A 26,642-nucleotide genomic window follows, 5' to 3' on the forward strand; every position below is an offset into this window, starting at 1 on the left:
AGCACATGGTTTAGTTCTTAATACTTTTGACAGTGTATTTTTGAACGTACATCAATAGCTTAAATGAATTGAAATGCAGAATTTGGAATTTTAAGTGGACAAAGTACAATCCATGGTCAAGGAACCTGTGTCTGTTATATTCCATGTCACCAGGCTAGCAGGAGTGGTAGTGAACTGAAAACTATGTACAGTATAAATAATCGTCATATTTTGAGCAGCTAGCATCATGACCAGCTGATATTTTCTTTCCTCAGGACCAGTTGTTCCCATGAGTGCGTGGCTGGAGCCATATGATCTTATCAACACATTTGAGAGCCCTGCCCAAACACTGAGAGATTTTGCTGCAGCAATGACTGTCATAGAAGAGAGTCGCCCTTTTGCCCAGCAGCTATCCAATGTCTACTTTACTATACTTTGCCTTTTTTGTTTTAAACTTTTTGTGAAAATCAGCCTTGCTATACTTAGTCATTTCTACATTGTGAAAGGAAACCGTAAGGAGGCAGCAAGGATAGCTGCTGAATTTTATGGAGTTCCTCAAGGACAAGGTATATTTGTACTTACTATCCTATTATTTCTGTTTGGGGGTTTTGTTGTTACTGCTTTTTTCCCAGGTAATTATTTGTCTGCTAGCATCATTTATATTCAGTTTGTCAAATGACATATGTGAGTGGTTTTTTCCTGTGGTATGGGCTTTTGTTTGTTTTTCTTTGTTGGTTTCATTTTGATTGGTTTTGTTTTGGTTTGATTTTTTATTTGTTTGGTTGGGTTTTATGTTTGTTTTTTTGTTGGTGGTGGTTGCTGTGTTTTTTTTGGTTCTTTATTAAGCTCAGAATACAACTGAAATATTGCAGCCAATGTCCTATTAAGAGAGAGGCTTATGCTTAAGATGGCTGTATTTAAGATTGCCAGTACTTCTGAATCTTAGACCTTTTTACCAAATTGCTTCTAAGGTTCCCTGGTTTACACATTTGTAGTTGAAATTTTCCATGATAGATGTGTTTAATTTACAAAACTTTTCTGGATATTTCTGAGAATTGTTTCTTAATTGAATTAAAATTTTTGTATAATAATTTATCAGAGAAGATATAGTCCTTATGTACTTTGAATTAGTGTGACAGTATATATCAAGAAGCTTACTGTTTTTCGGGGTGAGCTATTGAACATCTGTGAGAAGAAACCCATCAAATTTTAAAGCTCCTGTGAAGATTCACAGGAGCTTTTTGCTGAAGTAGAACTTTGGCAGAGCTGGGCACGACTGCTCCCCCAGCTCATCTATGATGAACCAGTACCATTTTCATTCAATTTTTTTTCTGGGTTACAGAATGCAGAAAACCCCCTCTTCTCAATTATGATATACTAGTGCATGACTGAGCCATGGTTTTGCTCAGCTTGGGATCCTTGCTGCCTCTCTTGTCTTTGATTGATGTTCCTTTGTATTGTGGAATAACATCAAGTTAGGTGAAGGAATACGAAGACATGTCTTGATTTTTACCACCTTTACCACTTGTGCCTAGGTAAATGCAAAGGGGCAGCTATAGAAACAATACAGACCCAATTTCAAATGTAAATGTCTTTTCAGTTCAATGTTGAGACAAAAATTAGACATTTTTTGGGTATGTATTTCAATCTGTAAATCAAACAGAGGCTTAGATCCTGAAGCAGGTATTAGCTGCTTCAGGCTTTATATTATGTGTTCTCTGCACAATTGTTCTGAAACCCAGGTTTTTTACATCTGAATATGTTGATCACATCATTTGAAATGTTACACCTGTGTTTGTGTGTATGTGTACAGATGAAATATATGTGTGTATGTAGGGGTCACCTAGTGTGTGTGTGTTCAACCACAGTACAATGGGAAGGACTGTCCCACAGGCAGAAACATAGTGAATGTGGTAGCTCTCATCTGGAATCAGAGTTTGTTGGGGGACAGGGCGGTGGCTTTTTTTTTGGTCAAAAACTACTGGCTAGGTCCTAGGCAGCTTGTTCTGGAGAGACTGACACAGAATCTAAGTAAGGAAGGGGGAAAAATGGGAAAAACTAGAAGAAAGGGAATAACATGCATCAGGTTGGAAAGCAGAATAGTTTCTACAGTGTTACCTGTCGGTGAATCCAGAAGTCTTTAGTTTGGTCATTTTTCAAGTGTCTGAAACCAACCTGGATGCATTCCTGTGTGGACTACCCTAAAGGATCCTGCTTTGGCAGGGGGGTTGGACCCGAGGATCTCTTGAGGTCCCTTCCAACCTCTGATATACTGTGATACAGCTGAATAAAGGTACACTAAGCGTTCTAGTAGCTGGCCCATACAAAATTTGAAAACCAGTCACTCTTACAGATTACTGTTTTGCTCAGCTAGTAGAGGTTTATGTTGATTTAAAGACTCAAACATATGGTAGAGTTTCTGATTTTCTGCTTGGTTTATTGAAAGAAAATAGTTAAAGCAACTATTTTATGCTTAAACTGTACTTATTACAGTTAGGCACCAATGTGTCTTAATTTTTCACTGCCCAGTTCACAGTGTTTGGGTTTGGATTTGGAGCAGGCCTAAGCACGAGTTCAGGTAATGTTACATTATCTGCAAATCCAGCCAGTTGTCATGATTAACAGGACCTGCCCTTGCTATTTGGGATGCACATAAGGGTCCTCAAAATGACTCTTGTCTTTTTTCTATATCTTTGTTCTATGTTTATATAAGGGAGCCAGATACTGGCTCAACTCATGCCATGTGTGGGCTTTAGTTTGTTTGTGAAATGCAGCACAGATACCTCAGTAGAGTTCATACAATACCATGTAATAAAATCCTGCTCAGTGTAATATCCGAAAGATGTACAATAAGTAATGTGAAGTTACAGCTTGTAACATTAAATGACAAAATTAAACTTTGAGGGTCCTCCTGTTTCCTGTTTTGTGTTTTTATTGAGCAATAGAAGAGCTTCAGCAGAAAAGAGAATAGCCTGTTGTTACCTAATTGAAGTTTATAGTGTTTCAAGAACTAATTTTACTTAGAGGAAATGCTCATTTTTGTAGTTTTAACCTGATTACAAAGTCTTAAAATTCTGTTAGTGCTGGTATTTCAGTTTGCTTGAAATACTGCAAAATTACTTTTTGCTATTATAGTGGCGTGGCAGGGATAGAGTGCTGTAAATTTGAGGAAGAGCTGTTGGAAATAATGTTCTACTAGACACAGGCATTATTTCATGTTTACTGAACTGAGCGCTTGAGTTAAAATAAACGTTTTCTCCATGAAGCCTGTATAACTGAGGACCTTGTAGGTACTGAGTAGTAGTACTTGGTGGAACTCCTTTTATCATACTGAAGGTACATACATCAGTAGAAAATTTGAGGCCCATGATCACACATTTCATGACTGTGATGTGTGGCTTGTTCTTCATTGAATACAAGGAGAGGGCTTTACCAATATTATCTGCCTCCTGGGGTCCTGTTGCTAGATATTAGAAAGGAAACAGGTCATATTTTGTTCTTCAATATTTCAGGAATATTTTCTCTCTAGTATGGATAGTCTGCTGTGTTAAAGCTATCCTTTGGATCTCTTATGTATGTGAACAGCTGGACAGGGATAGTATCCCAAAAATTAATTAGAAATTATTATACTGTGTATATGGCATTGAAGTATAAGAACAGTGTTCAACATCCAACCAGTTTTTAAAGTGCTTAGTAACAGTGATTTCTGCAGTGTCTTTGTGCAACCAATTGCAATTTTTGCTATTCTATCACTGGAATGCTTCCCAGTCCCCCCAAGACCTACCTAAATCTTTATTCCTGCAAACTAAATACGTAACATATGGTTATGGTATTGATCAGTTTTTTTCCATGTATGAAAAGTAATCAGTTTCAAGACTGTTATCAAGCATCTTCCTAACACTACTGTTTTTATCTTTTCTAGAATAAAGAAAGAAGGATTTAACTTAGTCTGTCCTCCTACAGCCTGTTTTCTAGACCTGGAATTACTGTCGTTACTCTCCTTTGGACTTGTGCCAGCTCATATACAGTTTGTAGACGTCTTTATGGATGTCTAATTCCCTATGTTAAATGGAGTGCTCCAGCTGAGACTTTATTAGTGCAACTAATGGAAGCATTAGTTGTATAAAAGTGGAACAGTTATGTCATGCACCATATATATGATACCCTATGAAGTACCTACTGGAATGATGCATTTTTTGTGTCTTCCCCCTCCCACCCCCATTGGCCAACTACTAAGGATACAGTCTGTAGCCTACTATAAACCCCATGTTAAAACAGAATCACTGTACTACACAATTGCTTTTTCCTCTCTAAGTGTAACCTTTTTTGTACTGGTCTTCAACTATCTTTATGCTTTTGATATTGGACAGTTTTTCCATTTGGCTCAAGTCTGCACTGAATTGTTTCCTTCTGAGCAGTTGCAGCACCTGCAGCTTAGTGTCGTCTACTGATTTTATGAAAATAAACACGACAAGCTATCATCCACAGTATTAAAAACTGAACAGTATCAAATGCAGGACAGAACTCAGTGGTCTTTCACATTTGTTTAAAGTGGGTAAAAAAACCATGTCTTAAATTATCAACACGGAATTATTTCTTCAGTAAAGTCAGTGGTATTACTACAATAAAAGAATTAAGTGGGGAAAAAAGGAGCCATTCTATTATTGACAGGCTTATTTTTAGCTTTGGCACTGATTTTGTAAACACTCATTTATACATGCCTGTTCCACTGAATTGAAAAAGACTGATTAGTTGTTTAGAGCGAAGTGCTTTGCAATCAGGGACTATGTCTGTGTTCTAAAAATGTTATGGTGCCCAGCTTTTCTTTTTTTTACTGTGTTGAACATGTATTTATTCATTATGCTAGAGAATTCGAAGTCAACATTCTATTCATTTCCCTCTTCATGGAAAAAGTCACAGCACATATATGCTTTTTTTCATTTAACAATTCTATATCTTACAAACTGACCTGCAAAAATGAACTTCGTTGCAAATTATCTTTGGGTATAATTAGCTCCTTGGTAGGCTATCTGGAGTGACAGTGATCTGCACAGTAAGATCTTTTTTTTTCACTGTATTTCTAGACCTGTGAAGAGGTAATAATTCAGCCCTTTATACAGCTTTTGCTGGCTACAAACCAGAGAATCAAAAGAAACCTTTAGACTGTTCCTACTTTACCACCTAGCTGGTCACATCATGAAAGTGCTCTGTAAAAACAAGTCCTAAGTTGGAGCTTCAGCTGAGTTTTGTATTTCTGTTGCTTTAGAGTGAGGCAGTAGTGCTATGGTATGAAGTGATTTTAAACGTGTGTGTAACAGATCTTAAAAGTTAATTCATTGTCAGGTGGTTTGGGTCTGTAAGATATAAACTCATGAATACTAGTAAGAATTTGGTTTGTTCATACTTTGATAATACAGACAACTTTATAGAAGGAGGTATAGTTCTTGTTCATATACTTTTTATAAGGCAAAAAGTCAATTTTAGCAAAATAAAATGTGATAGTACATGACTGTCAATGTTTTTAGGTACAAGCAGAAGATGGTGTAGAGGAACTTTCTTAAACAACAAATGACTAGTCGTGTACTTATATGGATACTTGGGATTTGATGTGCAAGCTAAGTAGTTCTGGCAACGTGTTTTTGATTAATATCCTAGTTTTTAATTTTGATAACTCTTTGCAGATTTTTTTTCATGGAATATGACTTTATGCTTAACTAATATTTCAAAGTAATACTTGAAAGTTATTTGAAGGCAAAATGCGTATTTGTAATTTGTATTTATAGTATTCAAGTACAGCTTCACAAAACATATTATACTCTGTTTTTTTGCAGAACAGGAAATATGAGTATGTCCTGACTTCTTCTAAGTAAATATATATAAAAAAAAGTCTATTTCTGAAAGAACATAGCAAGTTCTAAGCTACTCATCTATGTTCTGTGGCATGGTAGGAATATTCAGTACACTAGTTATTCCTTATTACTCCAAATTAAGCCATTCATGGGGCTGTGGTAGTTCAAGACTGGAGTCCCCACGTCCTTTCAGGATTAAAAGGCTTGTAGATAGCATGAAGCCTTCTTTGTGATGTAGACTAAACACTGCTTGGGTGAACCCAAGGAACCAGTCCATTAAATGTAACTCCAAAATGAGAAATAGTACTATGTTTCAGTCTTACAGATCTGCTGTTTGGAGAGCTTGGTTACATTTTGAGCTGTAGTGAATAATTAGAGCAAGCTTTTCCTATTATTTTATTCTAACAAGTTGCAATTGATAATGCCACTCAGCAACAGTTGTTAGGAAGGGAAGATAGGCAGGAGGCATTTTCTCAACTTGCATTCCACAGAGATCACAGTTCTATTAATAAAAAACATATAAGACCTTTACTAGCTTCCTGGATACAATAGAGATTCATTTAGTAATGACAGGAATATTGTATGGCATACTTACTCACCATACCACTTGGTGTAAGGTGCCACATTTAGCATTTGTTTTCATATGCAGCAGATAAGCTAATGGTGAAGAAATACTTAAGATAGCCTGAATGTTCCTTTTTGAAAGTTCAGAAGGGATGTTTTTGGATGGAGCTCATCACCTTCTCTTCTATGCTAACTTTGCCTAGTATGACAAATAACTGCCAAGGGAGAGTTACCCTTCAAAATCTCATGAAGACACTTGCTTAGAATGAAGCAGGTGACTCTACATGTTAACAAGATACCAGAACCATTCTCCTCTGAAGAACATAATCTATCTTAAGGGGATTTTGGTGAGAGTTACATGATGCAACTAGTCTGACATGGCCAGAGCCCTGACCTATTTCCAGCAACAGAACCAAAGCATATCTGTTGGCAAGCACTGAATCTTCCCTTAACTTAAAGAAAAACTCTGAGGCCACAGAAAATTCTAGTGAATATATCTGATAGAGCCTGTTTGCATGCTTGCTTATTTGAAAGGAACTGAGATACCCTGCCATGTTTATTTCTCTGTGTTTTTTGGTTTGGTTTTTTTTTTTTTTTTGCTTCTATCTGTATTTGTATGTCAGATGCTCCTTGAGAAGAGCATTTACCACAAGCTGTATTTTTACAGTCAGTATTGTGGGCCTCCTTGAACAATGTGCTTTTTCTGAAGATGGACTTTGTCACCAACCTAGATCCTGCTGGCTTGCTTGATGTGCACATTCTGAAGTTAACTCACATGAAAATCTACTTCAATTAATGTCTTTATTTTTCTGGATTAAATGAAAAATAAACTTTTGAACTACAAACAAGTACAAAATGAAACATTGTGGTTTAAACCCTGGATTTTTAAAGATGCATTGTGATTAAGATTTAAAAGCTAATCCTGCACCAGTCTGCTTGCAAGGCCTTAAAGACAACTCTTCTTGAGAAAAGCCATTAGGAAACTCCAGTACTGGAGAAAGCTCAAACATACCATCTGCCCTGTTTTGGTGGTAGTGGGTTTTTTTTTTTTGGTGTTTGTTTTGTGGTGGGTTTTTTTTGTGTGTGTAGTGGTGGTGTTATTTGTTTGCTTGCTTGTTTGTTTGTTTGTTTTTCAATAGGGGAGACCAAAATAGCATAGCTCCCTGAAGGTGCTGTACCTTCCCTCAGCCACAGATTTGTTGTGGCCAGGGTTCTGCTATTCATACTCCTTGTAGGGAATGTTCTCAAACATTTGCAATGCAGGCAAGCAGTGACTGAACTTCTGCCAGTGATGATGGCTTTGGGGGAATGCACTGCGTGCCTAAGTACTGAACTCTATTCATGACTGCAGCAGTACTGGCTGGTTGATCATAAATCCATTATGGTATGCTGCATCTGTTGCACTAGTGGATGTTACTCTTTGCTATGTCTAGTCTTTCTTGCAATAGATATGAGCTCTCTCTTTACAGCTGTTGTCTCATGACAATTGTCTGAAGATTCACTCCATGGTTCTCTGTACCACTCCCATACTGACCTCTGGTCTCGTGCCTTGTGTCTGTCTTCTCTGTCTAGATCTGAAGCCCAAGGCCTGCTTGGTAACTGATTTGATTGGATTCATCAGCTTGACTGCTGTGATTTGTTTTACTTTAGTCCACCACTAGCAAATAACTGTTACCACTGCCTGTCTGCATGAAGAGGTTTGGCAGGTACACATTGCAAATCCACAGGCCAAGACATGTAGTAAATGTGTCATTGTTCCATATTTGACTTCTCTGGGAGCTGGCAGAGCCTGTATCAATCAGAATTTTAAATCTTTTAACTTTCCATTCTTATTCCCAGCATCCACAGACACAAGGCCTAACAACTGTAAAAATCTCAGGGGAAAACAGGAAAAGTACTAACCATCCGTGCTGTTGCTACCTTAGTAGTAGTACTAGTGATAATAATAAGTCTTTCCAGCTAAAGGACAGTGATGATACTGTATAAAGAGCAGGAGTATGTATTAGGCTTTCTTAGTGCTTTATAGTAGCATAGATAAATGTCATTTTATTCTTAAATATCTAATTACATTTTAAGTATCGTGTACATATCTGCTGGCATTTGTCAAGATGTGGAGCACTGAGTACTTGGCTGGTGGCACTTGGCTAATGCCCAAGTTTCTGTTTGACTGCTGATGATTTATCATTGTATTGGCCATGAAGTTTGTCTTGATGCAAGAATATGTTTAGGAAAAAAAAATAAAATTGTTCCAGTCCTTTCCCTGTCCTGCTCCTAGAGCTTTATCACTGGGTTTTTATGGTGCATTTAGATTCCTTGTCATGGAGTTGGCCCTGCAGGGTATAGTAGTGGCTACTGTAGCCTTTTAGGATGCTATGCTGTTGTCAGTAACCACATTTCTATAATTATTTCTAAAACTTGCTTTATCTTGGCTTCTCCTAACAGGGAGGAATGTTAAAGCTCTTTGCTTGTTCATTTCCAGAAATATCAAATGACAGGCAGCTCTTGGGGTACTGGGACTGAGATCCAGGGAGACTATCTACCATTTCAGCTTCATGGTTTTAGTTTGTAGATCACATCAGCAGGAAAAAGCAGTTTCTAGTCCTGTTCCAGAATTTAGTGTGGCAAATTCTGTGCAGTCATTGTGACTCCATAATAATCCTGGTCATAAAAGTAGAGTGAATCTGAAAGCACAGAATAATTTGGGAAGTGAGTCAATTCACCAGTTAGTTGGCTTGAGGAAGGTTGCACACAAATGCTGAGACATTTGAAAACAGTACAATTTTGCCTATTTTTCCCTAAGATAAATTGTTGTTATTAGAGTTCAGACTGTATTGCTTTGGGCTGTAGCATGTATTGAAAGGTGTCTGGATTTTGGTTGTTTTCATTGAGACTTTTTTTTGCTACTGCCATAATTGCATTGTTATTGCCTTAAAGAACAGTCTTCAAAATAGAATAAATTCCCCATAGAAGGGGAAGAACTAAATTTGTTTGCATTTTCATTCCCACCTGTTAAGAACTGCTGCCTCTGTAGAGTAAACTTAGAGCTATTTGCTGACATAGAATTGTTTAAACTATACTGATATTTTTCAAAATAAAAATCTGGGCAAAAAAAAAAGATTGTGAAGAAAATCACTTGGAAGTTTCCTTTAATAATTTTTCCCCTGGGCTGTAAAAGTTGAATAGAACTAATTATTAATGAAGTGCAACATAGTGGTTTATTTAAAGGTTTTCTGCTAAATTAATTCAGAATTACAAGCTCATCAGTAAAATCTTCCAGTTTCCTTAAGTCTCAGACTGTAGTGGCCTGCCCTTCCTCTGCCTGCTTTCTCCTAGGTAGCTGCACAGCTTCTGAGTAATTATAATCTAAATACTGTCCATAACTGCTCGTGTGGCAAGACAGGAAAAGCAATGGCTTACTGCATTTTCTACATACTATGATACTTATATTTCTGTTAGAGGTTTTTTTAGTGGATTTTGGTCATGTTTCAGTGTCTTCTGCAGAGAAAAATCTGAAGAACAGAATCTGACTACCAAGCCCAAGTAGTTTCAAATATTAATAATTTCACTATCTAATGAAATTGAGAGATACTGATTTTCATTTTTGTAGTGGATGTAACCCAGTGCATGGATGGCTGACTTGCAGAAGATCATACAGAAATTCCACGTTTGAGGTGGAAGTGAAATAGCAAATTTTTCAGTATTATTCCACGGTTTTAACTGTATATCTCATTTCAAGTATATTTTGAATACGTTTTAGGATTTCTGATGTTCACTTTATTGATTTTTTTTTTTTTGTTTGGTTGGTTGGTTGGTTGTTGTGGGGTTTTTTGTTGTCTGGCTTTTTTTGTTTGATTTGGGTTTTTTGTTTGGTTTTGTGGTTTGTTTTTTAGTGTTTTGTTTCGGTTTGTTTTTACTTATGTACTGTTTTAATAGATTTTTTTTTTTTTTCCTAAATGGCTTTTGCCTGGAGGGTGAATGGTTGTGCCTAGCAGAATTTAGTGAAAAGTTGCTTGTGGAGTCCTGAATGGGATATTTGGCTTCTTTAAAGCATGAAAAAAAGAAAAAGTGCACATGTTTATACATTGCATTTTGATGTCCTTGAGAGTACTCACAGTAACTTAATAATAGTGAGTTGCAAGTGCCTCTGGAATAGAGAATCTTTCACTAGTACCTTTGCCTTGAAGGTGGCACATTGTCATCAGTTATTTCTCCTTTAGAGAACAGTGCTCTTGTCTTCCTGACACAGACACATGTATGCATATTGTTAGTAAGCTTTCCTGTTAATTCATTTTCCAGCATTTATTTACTTGAAGCAAACACTAGAATTTAACAAGTAATTCCAGCAATAAAGTGATACATTTATAATGGACTTTTTATAAGAGCCCTTTTTCAAAAGCTCTGTTCAAGACTTAGTTTGAGAGTCTGATTGCTGGATGTGTAGAAGTGTTTATTTCAGTCTGTGAGGTACTCTGTTTCATTCAGCTAGATAAAGCCTGAGCAAAACAGTTTTCTGAAAGCAGCAGAAAGTCTGTGAGAGTGCCATCTTGTTCTCTTTTGTGAGAACAGCAGTAGCCCACCTGCTTCTGTTCTGTAAGAGTGCCATTCCAGTAGGGCAGTTCTCATGTGCTCTAATTTCAAGGTGAAATTTGCAGCTGCTCTTGGTTCTTTCTACTCCTTATCCTACTGAACTATAATCTTGCCTCTGATTTTCTCTTAAAGAAAAACAAGAAGGATGCAAAACATTTAATTAAATAGCTATGTATTATTTCAGTATCTTAGGGTTTAATTTTTGTCAGGTATCTGAAAGGAGTAGTACTAATGAAACCCAGAAATGTTAATTTCATTTTTTCAAAAGAGGATAGTGACATGGAGGTAAAGGTGGCATCTTAACATGTTATTGATACAGAGAAATCACTGTCCTCTTTGTGGAATTCATGCTAGAATTTTATCATTGATTGTTTCTCCTTGCAGACTTCTGTTGCATACTGTCAGTGTGATACATAGTAATAAAAAAAAAAAAATTTTGCTACTAATTTTTTGCCTTCTTTTTTTTGCTATTAAATAGAAAAAAACAAACGTACTTGTCCTCTTTCTGACAAGATTCTAAAGCCTTACTTGTAGAATTGGATGAGAGTAACCAGTGAAATATTTTAATCTTTTTTTTTTTGTTAGGGTTTTTTTTTTGTTTGTTTTGTTAGTTTGTTTTGTTAATCAAACTATGCTGTTATTGATTGAGGATGTAGTTCTAGTTGATGGCTGTACAATACATTGTCCCCTATGTAAAAAACCCCACCAAAACAACTAACAAACCAACAAAAACCCCCCCAAACCAACAAAACAAAAACAACCAAAACCCAACACCCCCCCAAACAGGAAAAAAAAGACAAATACAAAACCCACAAACAAATAACCCCAAACCAAAAACAACAACAAAAAAATCCTCCAAAAAGCCACACAACCCCTCCCCCCCAAACCCCCACCCTCCCCCAAACTAAACAACACTGCAAAAAACCCCCCCATACAAACAGAAATGTTTCATAGTTTTCATTCTTCTGAATTCCAAAATCTTTTAACTGCAAGTTACCTATGGGTAAAGCTTGATGCAGTAATAATTATGCCTTCTATTAATAAAAGAACTTCCATTCTCATGAAGCAGTTTTAATTTTTCTTTTTTTTAATGTTGCTTGTTATTCAAGCAATGTTAACACTGCACTGAATGCTTTAAGAATCTGATTTTTTTGTTAAATGATTAAAAAATGAACACCTTTCCATTTAAATCATGTAAATAGTTAAGACTCATGCTGTAGCTAAGCTGATTCTTTCTCTGTTTTAAAAATAGAAAATGCTAGAGCAGTTCTTCCCTTCCCCCACTATGTACTCACTAGTCCAAGCTAGTAAATGTTACTGAATGGATTTCAGTGTTGTAGGCATTCTACAGTAAGTACAGCAAGATTCTTTGTGAAAAATCGGGAGGAGGGAAAAAAAAAAGGTAGCAGAAATCAGTTTGTGGATGTTCGTCAGACCAGAGTACCTGCACCAATGAAAGACAGGCTTTCTTCAAGAAACAAATAATGACAACAAACACAAGCCAGAATCTCCCCAAAAGACGCCTAGAAAGTATAGGGGAGTGTCCTGTGAAACGAAAAGCTAGCTGGGGTATTCTGACCAGCCAAGGTTAGTAGAGCAGCCATTTCAGAAATCAATTACAGAAAAATGCTAAACCGATATGCAGCTTGTGATGTTCTAGCTCTAAACTGTTTTTTTTTTTTTTTTTGTTGTGTGTTTGTGGTTTTGGTTTTTTTTCCCCTAGCTGTAATATAAATGCGTGGCTATGTTAGTGGCACTTCATTGTCTTGCATGGGTTAACAGAATGGTGTTGAAGCTATTTTTGTTCTTTATATGCTCTTATCATCTGCTCTAAAACGCTGTTTTCATGTTTATCTGCCCTATTTGTTTCATGCAAGTGTTTAAGGGTTGGCTTGCCCTGACTTTTTCTGTCCTGTTACAAGGTAACTGGATACCGAAGGCTAATTGTTTACAACAGGGAATGAAAGGAGGGGGGAGTAAGCCTCACATATAACTTTGTATGTAAAGAAAATTTTATATGTAATTGTAACAAGAAGCAGTGGAAAAACTACAGGTGATGGAATTGTTGTCTTGCACTAAAATACTAAAGAGAGATGGAATTGCATAGAGAAGTGCTTAGGAGGTATTTAAGTTGCTGAACACTGGCATATTCAGCAATGAGGAACAAACTCTATTATATAAGAAATGTTTGGGACTGCTATTGTCTGTGCCATATTTTCCTGTTATTATCATAATACAAGTGTGTAAAAAAGGAGCTATGAGTAATTGTAAGGGTCTGATAATTTTTATGGTTTGGTTTTGTTTTGTTTGTTTGTTTGTTTGTTTTTTTTTGGTTTGGTTTGGTTTTTTGTTAGTTATTCCAATTAATATTGCACATTGTAAGGCATCAAAGTGAAACAAACAAACAACAAAAAAAAACCCAAAAGGAAATAAAACTTGAAAATCTGGATAATATAATATCAATTTAAACCTGGAAGTGTTAAAATAGTCAAGGAAGGGAGGAAAAAGGAAAGAGAGATTAAATATATTGTGCATAAAAATAATTATGAATTTACCTTGTAAAATGAAGCTATATGTTCTAGGAACCAGAGTTATTCTTCAAATACTCATTTCCAGGATTGCTAGTTCTAGAATTAAGCAATATTTAATAATTTAAGCAACAGTTAACATAGCTTCCCAAGTAACTAAACGGAATGGTATTGTAAGGCTATATTTATTCATTTGTCAGCTTTAATAAACAGTGTGTCTTTTACCCTCATACTGTTCACTGTTTGGGCTAAGATTTCCTTATCTGTACTGAAATTTTACAAAATTTTATCCATGTTAGCAGTAGCCACCCCTTCATATGGTTCAAGGTTTGGCTCTTTTGTCATTCTTGTAAAGGAATAGCCACAGTTAGATTTCTAAACTTTCCAAATCACAGTAAAATATGGAAAGTAAAATTGTCTGAAGAATCCATCGTAACACGCTCCAGCTACTTATGGCCTCTTTGTGATTGCCAGACTGGGCATGTATATTTCTTGATAGAGATCTTGAAGTACTGAGAGACCTCTGCTGCAGTTGAGGCTTCTGGTTGTTGCAGTTCCCTTGAATAAAAGGTATATCTAATACCAAGTTGGAAAGAGGATCCTTTCTTCCCTCTCTATTCCTGTCTATGGAGGTAGCCAAATCAGGCTTTGCTACTTGCAGACCAGCGAGAACGTTGTTCTGAAATGGAGTATGTAATGAAATGGAAAATGGCCTAAAAGTGATGCTGGGGATGGAATATGTCATGATAAGCTTTAGTAGAAGGGCAAAAGGATAGAGTCAGGCTAGGAAAAGGCCTTCAGCCTCCTGGATGTGGCAAGGATCAGCATGCTAGGTGCAGCTTTGCTGCCCAGCTGGGACTTGCTTTGAAGGCGAAGGATTAGGCCATGTGATGCATTCAGTCTTTGGCAGACTGGGAAAATAGTGAGACTTCTGAGCACACCTTGAGGGAAATTGCTTGTTGAGACTGCATTTGAGAAGCAAATCATTCCAGGCAGAAGTCATCCAGAGTCTGAACCCAGCTGATAATGTTTGTGTCTTTTCTGTCACCTTCTAGTTGGGAAGGCCACTGAAAAACCTTTACTTTGTTCTAGTAATTTGTCCAAGGAGATAACAGCCTAAGAGTACTACCAGCTGCTCCATGTACTCATATCAAATTTGATGTTGGTCTGATGGATTACTGAATTTAGAGGCTGATTTTAGACCTTGGCACTCTAGCTATGGCACACGGAGTTTGCAAGCTACATTCAGATAGAAAAATACCCGGCCAGTTGTTGATCCTTCAAGAAGATGGAAAAATGGAACTGTGCATGAGCAATGGACAGGAGAGTTGTTGCTGTGCTTTTATGTGATGGGAGAAGGGGCCTGACACACTTCTTCTGTGTGTGCAAGGCCTGGCACAGGGCCAGCAGCAACTGCTGCTGCCACTGCCATTATCATTACCATTGCCTGCTCATAGCATAATGCTGCTTCTGTTGGGAACCAAGCAAGCTATACTTGGATATTACTGTTATGGGCTTTTTAAAAGGAGTTAATACAGCTTAATGACCATGTTTCTGTGAGAAAAGTATGTTAAACTGCAATGCTAAAGTACTCAAAACTTAGGCACTGTGAAAAGTAATTCTGCCTGTGCCATGCTGATTTGACCTTGTTGTGCATTATAACCCAGTATTTGACAGCACAGCCACACGCTGTACTTTTCACAAGCGCCTTGCTTCCTTTGATGTGCAAGAGTTGTTCTGATAATGCATTACGTTTATACTTAGAAAAAATACACCCTATGTTTTCCTTGTATGTTGCAAAGATTAGAAGGCATGTAGTGAATGGTGAGAAAAAGGGTTGATGTTTTAATGTCCCTAATAGAAAATTCTGTTCTTGCTTTTGCTGTGGCACCTGCATGTTTTAAGACCTATCACCTAACTTAAAATTTCCTTGACTGATCATGGTTATTATTACCTAGGGGTTGAAATTTCAGAAGCTCAAAGCTTTCATAACCATAATTAAACTAAGCTTTCTGTGTACACTCTAAGTATCCTGGAAGTAAAATAGGGATTTAAATTGGTTTTACAATTTGAACATTAAAACTCTTTGTCTTTTGTTTCCTTAGTTATAACAGCACCTATCCATACTATTTTGTGAAGATAGACTCAGCAAAGTGTTTGAAACACTCTTTTGTTACTGGGAGAATACCATGGGGAGAAAAAAACAATTAAAAAATTAAGAATGGAAACAGTGTCATAGTGAGTTTGTATTTTGTATAGCATATCTATGAGTTGAGAGACGGTGCTAGATACACAGGCACAAAATAGTTTCAATGCTGACTCCATAGAATATGACACTGGAATGACAAAACTAATGTGTGGTCATGTATTGTGATGCACTGTAAACAGAACTGTGTGGTAAAATAAATTTGTTTTGTATGCTCTTCAAGATTAGGAAGGCATTGACATTTGCACTTGAAATTAAATCCCCGAATTGTGAAAGTCTAATGATGATAGACTGTGGAAGGAAAATGGGTTTGAGCCAATCAAGGTTTCATATTTTGTATGCATATGTTTATATATTTATGTGTATATTTTTATATATTGTTATATGATTTTCAGTAAAATGAAAACAAAGATCATTTGAAGTATTGAAGTTATTTTAAAGCCACTTGAACTGCATCTTCTCTCTCAGACATTTTAATAATTTCTAGCGTAAATTCTGATTCTTTTAGGGTTCATCAGTGTTGTTTTTTAGGAATTTCACTTGTGAAGAAGTAGCTTCTGTTTTGTTGGTCATATTTAATCATATCTGTTGTTAAATTCCACATACATGTTTCTTAACTTTTAAATCCTTAAGATTCTTTTCAATAGTTTTTAACATCAAGCATCAATTAAGTAGATGACACATTTATAGTGCAAGGGCTTTAGACAAATCAGTCATTTCGTAGTGCCACAGTAAAAGTCTGTTAGAGCTTAATTATGTATACAAAATATCATGAAGTTTTAATAACTGGACTGAAATGAGTCTGGTGATCTTGGGACTATAGTGTTGCACAGCTTTTCTGATATAGTTACTGATCATATTTGTTGCTTCAGCTACCACTCAAAATATGTCTTACAGAATAAAAGGTAACACAGATGAGCTAAAGACAGAGCATTTGTTAGTTTTGCAGAAATAGTATTAGCTACAACACTTTCCAAATAGTGTGTGTTTCTCATCTCCCAATAATGAACTGTGGCAGGCTTTTATTTTCAGTTCTTGTCTCACAATACTGCTTCTTCTGAGGATGGCGCTGTCAACTGTTTACCCTTAGAGCGGTACCTTTCTAATGCTATCCCTGGCACAAATCATCCTCTAGTGAAGTGACTGCGAAGACTTCATTTCCATCCCTCCTTGTTTTGAAAATCCAACTTTTTAATGTATCTTTTATGCTGTTGGTTGGGGTTTTTTTGTTTGTTTGTGGGTTGTTTGTTTTGGGTTTTTTTGTGGTTGCTTGTTTTTTTGGGGGTAGGGTGGTGCACTGTTTACACAAATTTTTAGAAATAAAAACAAAAGGATGGGATGGCTGGTATTAGTAACTTTCAACAAAATATTTTTACTTAGTATTTGACTACTATCATCATAACTGAAAGAATGGCTTGCTGGTAATTGCAGATAGATGCAAAGGAGTGAAGTCTGTAGTAAAATATGAAGAAAACATTAATGACTTAGAAATGGATCCAAGTCAGAATTGAAAATCTCCATTTTGGGGCATTTTCACTTTTGAGAACTATTCTCAAACCCAATTTAACAACCAAAGAAATGTTTAGAAGGTAACTGAAGCAATAGTGAACTGCTAAAAAAAGAGCACAGTAACATCAAGTAACATTTGAAATATGTTCAGAATATCTAAGCATATTTCTTTTGTACAGAGTAAGTAGTAAAATAACATAGAAACACTTGGAATATAATCTATACTAATAATGATTTTTGAGGATACAAAATAATTTGCCTCATTGCACAAGGTTAAAAGTTGAGGAGTTTGCCCTGAGTTATTCAGCTTGAGGTTGTCTTGATTTCACCATGAGTTTCTCACTGTGTTGAAATTCCTGTTAATCTGTCTTGCAAGGCAGATGCACAGATACTGGCACTTTGAAGATTTTATGTTAAAAAAAGAAATGTGAAAAATTAATAAAAAGGACTGCAGTCCTTCAGCATAAGAAAAATGACTGGCAACTTGTTTATGCTTGTATCTTCAAAGTTGTGTTTATTGAACAATGAAAGTTCATATTACAGTGAGCTGCTGAAATCCTTCCAAACACAGCTGGACTATATTAAGCACAGGCCCAACTAGCAAGAACAGATTTTTTTTTTTTAATTTTTTATTTTTATTTTCCAGATTGAAAGAAATGAGTAGAATTTATAATTGCAATTGGCTGGAAGTGCCATGGGGAGATGGAGATTTAGGTACTGTATGATACTTTGTAATTTATTTTTTAACTTTGCCTGTTAATACAGCAAATACATTTCTTCTTTCTTGTTAGTGTTTTCAAAGCAATGTAGGTTGCCCTTTCTGGCAAACTATACACCAGAGAACTTGGAACTAATGTGGCTTCTAAATATAGCTAGAGATACTTTGTATTCAGCATCTGTCAGAGACAACATTAGTAGGGAATTAATACATTAACAGTTTTGGAATAGACTTGTTTGCTAATACTGCTGTTAGACACAACAATGAATGAAGAAACTTCCTTGTTTAGATACTTGTTAATGCTTGCTAAGTGGAAGACCTAGCAAGTTTGGAGATTAACAGAAGGCAGCAATCTAGACAGAATTTGTTTTAAGACACCTTTGATGTTTATTTATGGTATGTTTTTGTTTTGAACATATTCTTATCCTTGTGGTATTTTATGATGAACTACTGTGCTTGCCAATAAATCAGTTGGAATGTGAAAGTTTTTTTCCCAAACTTGGTATGCACAAAATATTTCTGCAGCATCTTACATTCAGATTTTATTTCTAGTAGAGAGGATACAAGCGTTTTGTATTTAATGGATTGAGCAGAAACAGTTGCTGGACGTTACTAGATGAAGTTGGGGACATAAAGGTGTGTCAAGGTGTAAAACAGCTCACAAACAGACGTGACATCATTTTGTTCTCAAATGTCACTGGAATAATAACATTAATAGATATTTTTCTGAACAATATAAGAAGGAATTGAAAGAAAGAAAGATTGGGAAAAAATGTTGCTTTAGATCCTACCACCATCTTGGTTTTGTTTAGAGTAATACACAGCTACAAAAATGTCCAGAGTATTTAGTGAGCCTAAAAACTTCATAATACTTAACAATTTTATTACATTTTTTTCCTATAGAATATTTTTTTCCTGTTAATTTAGGAGTAGGATACTGTCAAGAGAGAGGAGGAGTCATCTGTAGAGACAGTGGGAAAAAAATTCGAAAGCAGCCTCTAAATAAAACTTTGAATTATTTTGAGGAATTTTGCAGCTGCCAGCAGGGGAACTTAAGTGATCTAATTAATTTGAATTAATCTGAATGCTGGTTCAGATACCAGAGAAGAAGGAAAACAGTGGTCAAAATCTTCATTGTCATTGTACACAGCAACCTACAATAGGATAAATCTTTCTGAGACAACAGTGAAAATACTGATGTTTCATCTAAATCAGGGCACTTTAAGATTTCTGAGCTCAGTTTTTGTAGTATAATGCCCCTTGAAGACCCAATCGCTTTGTTTTGTTTTCTTGTGTTTTTTCTTTTGTTATTCTGACTAGCAAGAAGAGTTGCAAAATATTATGTTCAATAAACCTAAAGTAAAAAGTTTAAGTAAAACAACAGGGAACAATGTGTGCACATACATAAAATAAACATGCAGTAACTTGCTTTGCAGGCAGTCCTAGCTCGTTGCAACAAAGTCAAACATGTTTACGTATTGGAAATTCATCTGCCATTGTTAACAATTCATCATACTTCGCTAATTCACTCTACGCTTCTTCAGGGATTTTGGAGGGCTGGATATAACTCACATGAGTGATTGTATTAGCATTTTACAGTTACAGTGATTTTCTTCTAACAAGAATCGATGTCGATAATCCATAATATATTTTGAAGATGGATCTTCCTTGCACAATCTCTCAAAACTTGATTTGCAAAATGCACACCAAAAATTGGTATCAGCTGTGCCTGGAGGGGGAATTCTGGCTAGAAGGGGCCTGTCAGTGGCCAGTTCAGGAGGAAAGGGCCAGTTCTTCACCAGGAGACATAGGATGACTCTGGGAGCTGGGTTGGGAGTTAAGGAATGGGGAAGTTATGTGTGAATGTGTGGTTGTTGTGGTTTTCTTTTTCTTTTCCCTTCCCCCCCTGTTTTTGGGGGTGATAAAATAAATGCCAAACCTTTACAATAAGCGGATCTAACTATTTTTAGCCCTAATAGCCTATTTGAATGAGAACTTGGACTTAATATTGTATTTTGCTATAGCCATTTTTTAAAGTGTGATTCTCACTGTATTTCTTTCCTTGCACTCGTGTACTAGCTGCAGATTAATCTCATGATACATAAGGATTTCCATACTGGTTTTCATGTACATCAGTTTTTTCAGGCAGATTAATGTCTGGTTTAAGTTCAAATACCAATGTGTTGAGGTCTGTAAATGTCTATATGCCAGCTGCAAAAATAAGTTACATAATTTTACAAAATAATTGTACAACACAAAAGTAATAGTGGGAACTGTGGCAATCGATGAATGCATGAAAACAGATTACTAAAATAAATATTCTCCGTACCACATAATCATTTATTATAGATATTTATAGGTAATAATAGAGCCATTTTTATTGTCTAGAAACTTGAAATACAGTCTCTGAAGAGGAAAACTTAATTTTGTAGGACAGTTGACTTCATTCTGTGCATCATATTTTCTGCTTTGCTCTATGCATTCCAAAATCCTTCTAATTCCTATGGTTTACTCAATAAATGTTGTTATTATATAGGTTCATGGGCAGATCGCTCACCTCTGCATGAGGCAGCCAGTCAAGGACGTCTTCTTTCTCTAAAGACTTTATTGTCACAGGTGAAGGCTGTGTTCTTAAAATTGCTTTCAATTTTAATGTTACTTAATTTCTCATCATAGATTATTAATGCAGATTTAGTATGCTTTGCTATGCTTTTTTCACTTGATGTTTTTCAGAGCAATACACATTTAGGAGGTTTTTCATATATGATATGAGTTAATATTTAAAATATTTGCTCTGTATGCTTTAAAATTTCCATCCTCAAAAAAGATTTTTACCAAACTTGTATCTAAATGTGTATGAGTCTTCCCATCTTGCATGGTATAAGTCAATGTAGCTTTAACCCTCGGGTAAAGAGAACTGTCAGGAAGATACTTACTTCTTAAGCATCAAACATCTACTGCAGAAAATTTGAAATGCAAGAGTTTGATGATTTTATCTATCTAAGTGTTTTCTTCTTTTCAAAATTCAGGGATTTAGGTATTTCAGACCTTAAATTAGCGAATTGTAGAATCACAAGACAGTTCAGACTTGAGGCCTTGCTGACTCCTAAAGATCACTAAGATTGTAGATGTACCAACCTCTCTGGAGCCTGTTACAGGTTTTCACTATACTCACAATGAAATCTTTTTCTGTATAATTAATTGGCATTCACCATATCCCAACTTGTTTCTGTGCCTGTTGTGCTATCACCATGCATTTCATCAGTCTGTTTCCATCTTTGTAGTCTGTAAATCCTATTCCTATTTCTGATTTAAAAAAAAACAAAAAACAAGCTGGCCACTGTTATTTTGTTATATACATAGATTGATGAAAGATTTTTTTGTACTCACTGAAGGCTTATTCATTGCAAGCAGAACTTAAAGCCTGTTTACTGTATAGTAAGTAATTCAAATAGTGGTATGAGGAAGTTACTCTTAACAGCTTTCGTATGATCTTTGTGTAATTCATTTCTTGTTTAGGGGTACAATGTAGACACACTAACAATTGACCAAGTAACTCCACTTCATGAAGCCTGCCTGGGAGATCATGTAGGATGTGCAAGAATTCTTCTTGAAGCAGGAGCAAATGTAAGGGATTGGGAATTTCTTTTTTTTTTTGTGTATATGACGTACAGCATTCACCTTGCTTTAACTGAGAAGGATATATTGCTTGATTATTAGTTTGTTTTTTCTTAAATTGGTATTTCTCTCTATTGCACTATTGCTTGCAGTTCTATTGATCTCATTTAATTACAATAAGCTGTTGATTGAAACCTGTGAAAGAAAAGTGATGGGCAGCCCGTGGGACAGAGTAATGACTTGCAGAGAATCTGCTTGCAGTGTGTCGCCAGCCTTATCTCTAAATTGCATTACATTATTTTTCTTCAAAATTATGGAATTCATCCCTCTACTGGTTTCAGTTTGCTTGAAGTGGCCTGCAGGAGACTGCTCATTTTACCTCGATAATGTCTTTTGTTACACCACACCTGTGTCCTTTTAAGATTCTTCAGTGTGAGTACAAAAAAGCGCACTGGCTCTTCCCTGTGCTCCTAACACAGGCTGGGACACAAAGATAAGACTTTACAGATCACTTTCACAACGATCTCTGCTGACATCAGGGTTAAAATGCATAGTTTTACAAATCTCTCATCTTTGTGATGGAAATATTTATTGTCCTTACACTTCTGTTTTGAGAACCATATAGGATATGGCTAGGTTACTACAGAAAAAAAGAAAAAAATATGTGTTTCCAAACCAAATTCCTTTCCACATCAGCTAGCACAAGAATTCTAAAGATACAAACCTGTAGATACTATAAACAAAAGGGCAAATCTAATTTTTCCATCTGAGATTTTTTAGTACTTTCAGTTGTTCTGATGGGTTTATGGGGAGAGTGCATGGAAGAGGACAGGCCAGAGTCCTGGAAGGAGCACCCTCCTAATACCTGTGCCACAAATTAGCCCTCACAAATTTGCCTAGTTTCTCTCCTCATTCTCTCATGCTGTGAATATTTTGTTAACCAGTGATGTGATGAGGTTGGTTTGAAAACAGTGAGCCTATACTATTAGCTTTGTCTCCATTCTGTGAAGTATCACTCCAACCTGGAGATGAAAACTACAGAAAAAAGTGGCAAATAATTGTCAGATTTAATATGGATTTTGCATTCTTGACAGTGCTGTGGAAAGAAGATCCCTAGTATCCCATTGCTATACAAAATGCAGGTTTTCTTTATCCATGAAATAAGCTAAGTGCAGGGACTTTTGAAAAATATTTACTGCCCAGATGTTAATGGGTGCTTTTTAGTATTCCAGGTGTATTTTGGTCTACTCAACTTAATTTAACAAGAATTTTAAACTAATTTCTGCTGAGGAGTGTGGTGAGAGGAGGACACAGGGACTGATCACTTAAGCTATGTATTGGTATTTTAATGTCATTTCTAACTATATCCTGTTAAGAAATTTACCTCTCAATTCTGTTCTTAAATAGATTTTATATGCTCTAGGTGAATGCTACAACAATTGATGGAGTCACACCTTTATTTAACGCCTGTTCAAGAGGCAGCGCAGCATGTGCTGAGCTCCTCTTAGAGTATGGTGCCAAAGCTCAGTGGGAGACCTGTCTTCCCTCACCAACCCATGAAGCAGCCAGCAGAGGTAAAAAGTTTCCTGCTGAACAAACATGGAGCAGTTGATGAATGTCTCAGTAAAACTGTTAAGAAATGTGTCCAGTTTTCTCTATGAGACAGCTTACTGAAGTCAAGCAAACCGTCGTGCTTTGTACTGGCAGGTCACAGTGAATGTCTGGAAGTGCTGATATCCTGGGGTATAGATGTGGACCAAGATCTTCCTCACTTAGGAACACCTCTGTATGTAGCATGTGTTTCACAGCAGATCCATTGTATTCGAAAGCTTCTTTATGCAGGTACGTCATGATTTAAAGATTTACTAGTGTATGAAACAAGCACACGGTTCTCATCTTTGAAGTGAGCTGTGCCCTATCACTGAAACCAGCACCCTTGCCTGCAGGGCTCTACTTGTGATGCATGGTTTCTTATAAGAACTTCTCCTCCTTTTCACTTTTGTGTGGCATAGCAAGCATATGAAGGAAAAAGAAAGCAAGCCCAGTAAAAATGGATGTTCAGAATTTTTAGTACTTACTACAGCTTTGTAGATGTTCATTTTCTGTAGTAAAAACAAAGGTAAAAAAATCAGCCTTGAGAAAAAAATAATTACATTGTAATTATTGTTATTTCAGCAGAACATTTATAGCAAGGTATAAAAGAACTTTTATAGCAAGAACTTTTATAGCAAGGTAGTCCCACCCTTTTTTTTGTTCTTCAGCCTGTTCTGATTGATATTTTACAAGGTATAGAGGCTAAGCTGCAAAGGGAAGAGGTAAGGTAAAAGGCATTTGAACCTAAATTTCATACTATTTTTTTAATCAACATGAGATATTGGAGGTTGGCTGTTTCAGCACAAGTCCAAAGACATAACTGATTTAGAGGATTATTTGCTGTGTTTCAGGTAATGACATACAGGGCTTTAGTATCCTGCAGCACAGTGAATTAAAATGTTTAAATGAGTAATTGCAGACTGTCATCATTGCACCAGAATTGTTTTTTCTAGTTAATTGCAGGTTATTTGGAGTTAAAGCAGTTACGATGTTTCTTGTTGAGTCAGTCTCTTTGTGCAATTAACTCTCCTATGTCATGATTTTTATTGTTGATGCCCTAAAGTAGAAAAGGGTATATAAACTGAGAATATAACTAACTACTTCTATCAATCTGAATATTTTTTTTCATATTTTATCACTTTATGAGATGGTATTAGAAGTTGAAAAGCAAATGGACAATGAAGTAAGCAAGAGGATGATACTGTGGAAGTGTTCTAAAATTGTTAATACTGAGAACAGTGAGTTATTTGGACTTCAAATCTAATTGCTGGGATTGTGATATTATTAAATTATTTTACTCAATTGGGAATTAAAATGCAAAAATTGTTGATTCAGGGACAAAAGTTGGTACAGAAGCCAATTTTTGGTCACACAAGATCAGTAAAGCTCTCCTAAGAAGTCTGTGTTTTCTTCTGCTTCAATACTCCAGAAAACTGTGAGGCAAACCTAGTTTTAGGGGGCTTAGCAGCTTACTTATAAGGGAAATTCTTCCATACTAGCTAGTTTTGTTTAATTCTTGTATGGATATTTCTTTCTTGACTATGAATGCATTATTGCAAGTTTATGCACATCTACCTAACCTACCAGGTGCCAACGTGCAGAAAGGAAAGCATTTAGAAACTCCACTCCATGCTGCTGCTCAACATTCTAGTACAGAGATCATAAACTTACTTCTTGAATTTGGGGCAGATATAAATGCCAAAAATACAGATTTTGAGAGGCCTGTTGATTTAGCTGCTCCAAGCAGTTCAGTAGAGAGACTGCTGCTCCTCCATGAAGGTGAGTTTTACATAAGTGTTTTTGCACCTATAACTTGTATTCTTAAAAAAAACACCCTCACCCCAACCTCACCCCAAAAATAATTCCAAACAACCCATCTTATATAAGCTAACATTTGTGCTTTGTGAAATGTGTGTATTAACAGTCAGGTAAATTCCTTTCTAACTGTAAAAACACCCAGTAATATTTAGTCTCAGGTCAAAGCCTGTTGACCAAGCAGCATCTGAATTTATACAAGCTGAAAAAGTATCATCTTAGGCTTATTGGGTGTTTACACAATTAGCCATTAAAGCTGTATTTTATTTGCTGTTACAAACCTTATTAAAAAGAAACAGTAATTCAATTACAGATTAAAAATATGTTTGGTTTCGGCCAGCTGTCCCAATATTTAAAAAAAAATATTTTTAAGTGCATATAAAGCACTTTATTTTGATTGTAAGCAAAAAGTGTGATAAATTTAGTTTTCTAAATTTTCTTTACTGAATCATAACAACCTGAGAAATAGGAGTCGACACTTCAGAGTCCCTTAAAACTCTTAAATGTTTGTTGCCTCAGAGAGAGAATATCCCAAAGGGAACAGGATTTGTTTGTACAAATGGCATTAAAATGAGCCACAAGACATAGGTGGGAAAAAAGCAGAGAAACTATTGCAATAACCACTGGTATCTCTTTGGAGGTGAACTGACAAATAGCATTGATTAATGTTTTGCTGCAGAAGACATCTCTGTAGTCAGAATGCTGTTGAACCTCTCTCTGTGAAAACGGTTATCACAAAATTGCTGAGGTTAATAGGATTTTTTTAAAAGTCACAGCAAAGATATAAAGAAAAAAAAAAAAGAATTGGTATGAAACTTGTATGGTTTTATTGCTCAGAGAAACACGTTCCTTTTGAGGGAAGAAGGGACATAGAGGGAGAAAGGCATTCTCATGAGCTAGTCAGACCACTAATGCGGTCCAGGATCTTATGGTATTTTGCCTGCTTATTCTTGTAGCAGCGATGCATTCATCTTGTGGTGCTGTAGCATGTATCCACCTTTTCTATGAATAAATAAAAAACAACCTGCAGTTTTAAGTCACGGATGTGAAATATTTTCTGGGAGTAGGGTTTTAATTTAAAACCACAAATAACCAAATAACATGCTGGCCTGATTTCTCTTTTTTTTTTTTTTTTTTTTTTTTTCTTGATTTCAGCAGTCCCAGCCTTTATTTTTGAGGAGAGAAAAAAGCAAGGGAAGAAAAAGAATGAAGGAAAAGGACAAATTTACAAAATAGGATTTTTTTTTTAATCTAGTCATTGTGACTTATAAAGTACTAACCAGTTTTTATTGTTGTGTAATTAATCTCCTTTCTTTTTTGTTTGCAGCCACACCATCTTCTCTTTGTCAGCTCTGCCGACTATGTATCAGGAATTACATAGGAAGAGCAAGGCTGCATCTTGTCCCACAACTCCAGCTGCCAACAATACTGAAGAATTTCTTACAGTATAGATAACAAAGTAATTAACCTTCAGAAACTTGAAAAGCAACTATTTTTTTCTTCTTTCTGTTTATTTTATGTTTTATCTAAAGAACTGCTGGGCGGAAAATTAAACAAAAGCCTTTTGCATATTACTTAAGTTTTTTGACACCTGGTGGTGATATATAATAATAATAATAATAATTGGGAGCCATTCAGCAACTGGTACCAAGGTGCTAATAAGGCTGAATAGAATG

At 36.0% G+C, this 26,642-nt stretch overlaps 1 protein-coding gene across 2 annotated transcripts; it reads left to right on the plus strand.

The window, feature by feature from the left end:
• Positions 1–349: 349 nt before the first annotated feature.
• Positions 350–26,421, plus strand: ASB5 (ankyrin repeat and SOCS box containing 5). Of its 2 annotated transcripts, none has more exons than XM_054383047.1 (7): positions 350–545; positions 20,477–20,556; positions 21,460–21,567; positions 22,982–23,132; positions 23,266–23,400; positions 24,739–24,930; positions 26,294–26,421. In XM_054383047.1, exons 1-7 carry the CDS (start codon positions 350–352, stop codon positions 26,419–26,421), a joined length of 990 nt encoding a protein of 329 aa, XP_054239022.1. The 2 variants fall into 2 exon arrangements, with proteins under 2 accessions (XP_054239022.1, XP_054239023.1); XM_054383048.1 differs by lacking the exon at positions 350–545 and adding an exon at positions 17,879–17,936.
• Positions 26,422–26,642: the final 221 nt, after the last annotated feature.

The sequence above is a fragment of the Indicator indicator genome, chromosome 8 (assembly GCF_027791375.1).
Source record: "Indicator indicator isolate 239-I01 chromosome 8, UM_Iind_1.1, whole genome shotgun sequence".
NCBI lineage: Eukaryota > Metazoa > Chordata > Aves > Piciformes > Indicatoridae > Indicator > Indicator indicator.

Bases quoted from the DNA above. Each gene is read 5' to 3' on its own strand.
- ASB5 (XM_054383047.1), top strand. From the start codon at position 350: ATGACTGTCATAGAAGAGAGTCGCCCTTTTGCCCAGCAGCTATCCAAT. The intron at 23,133-23,265 runs GTAAAAAGTTTC...TTGTACTGGCAG, and splicing joins CCATGAAGCAGCCAGCAGAG to GTCACAGTGAATGTCTGGAA. The intron at 23,401-24,738 runs GTACGTCATGAT...CTAACCTACCAG, and splicing joins TCGAAAGCTTCTTTATGCAG to GTGCCAACGTGCAGAAAGGA.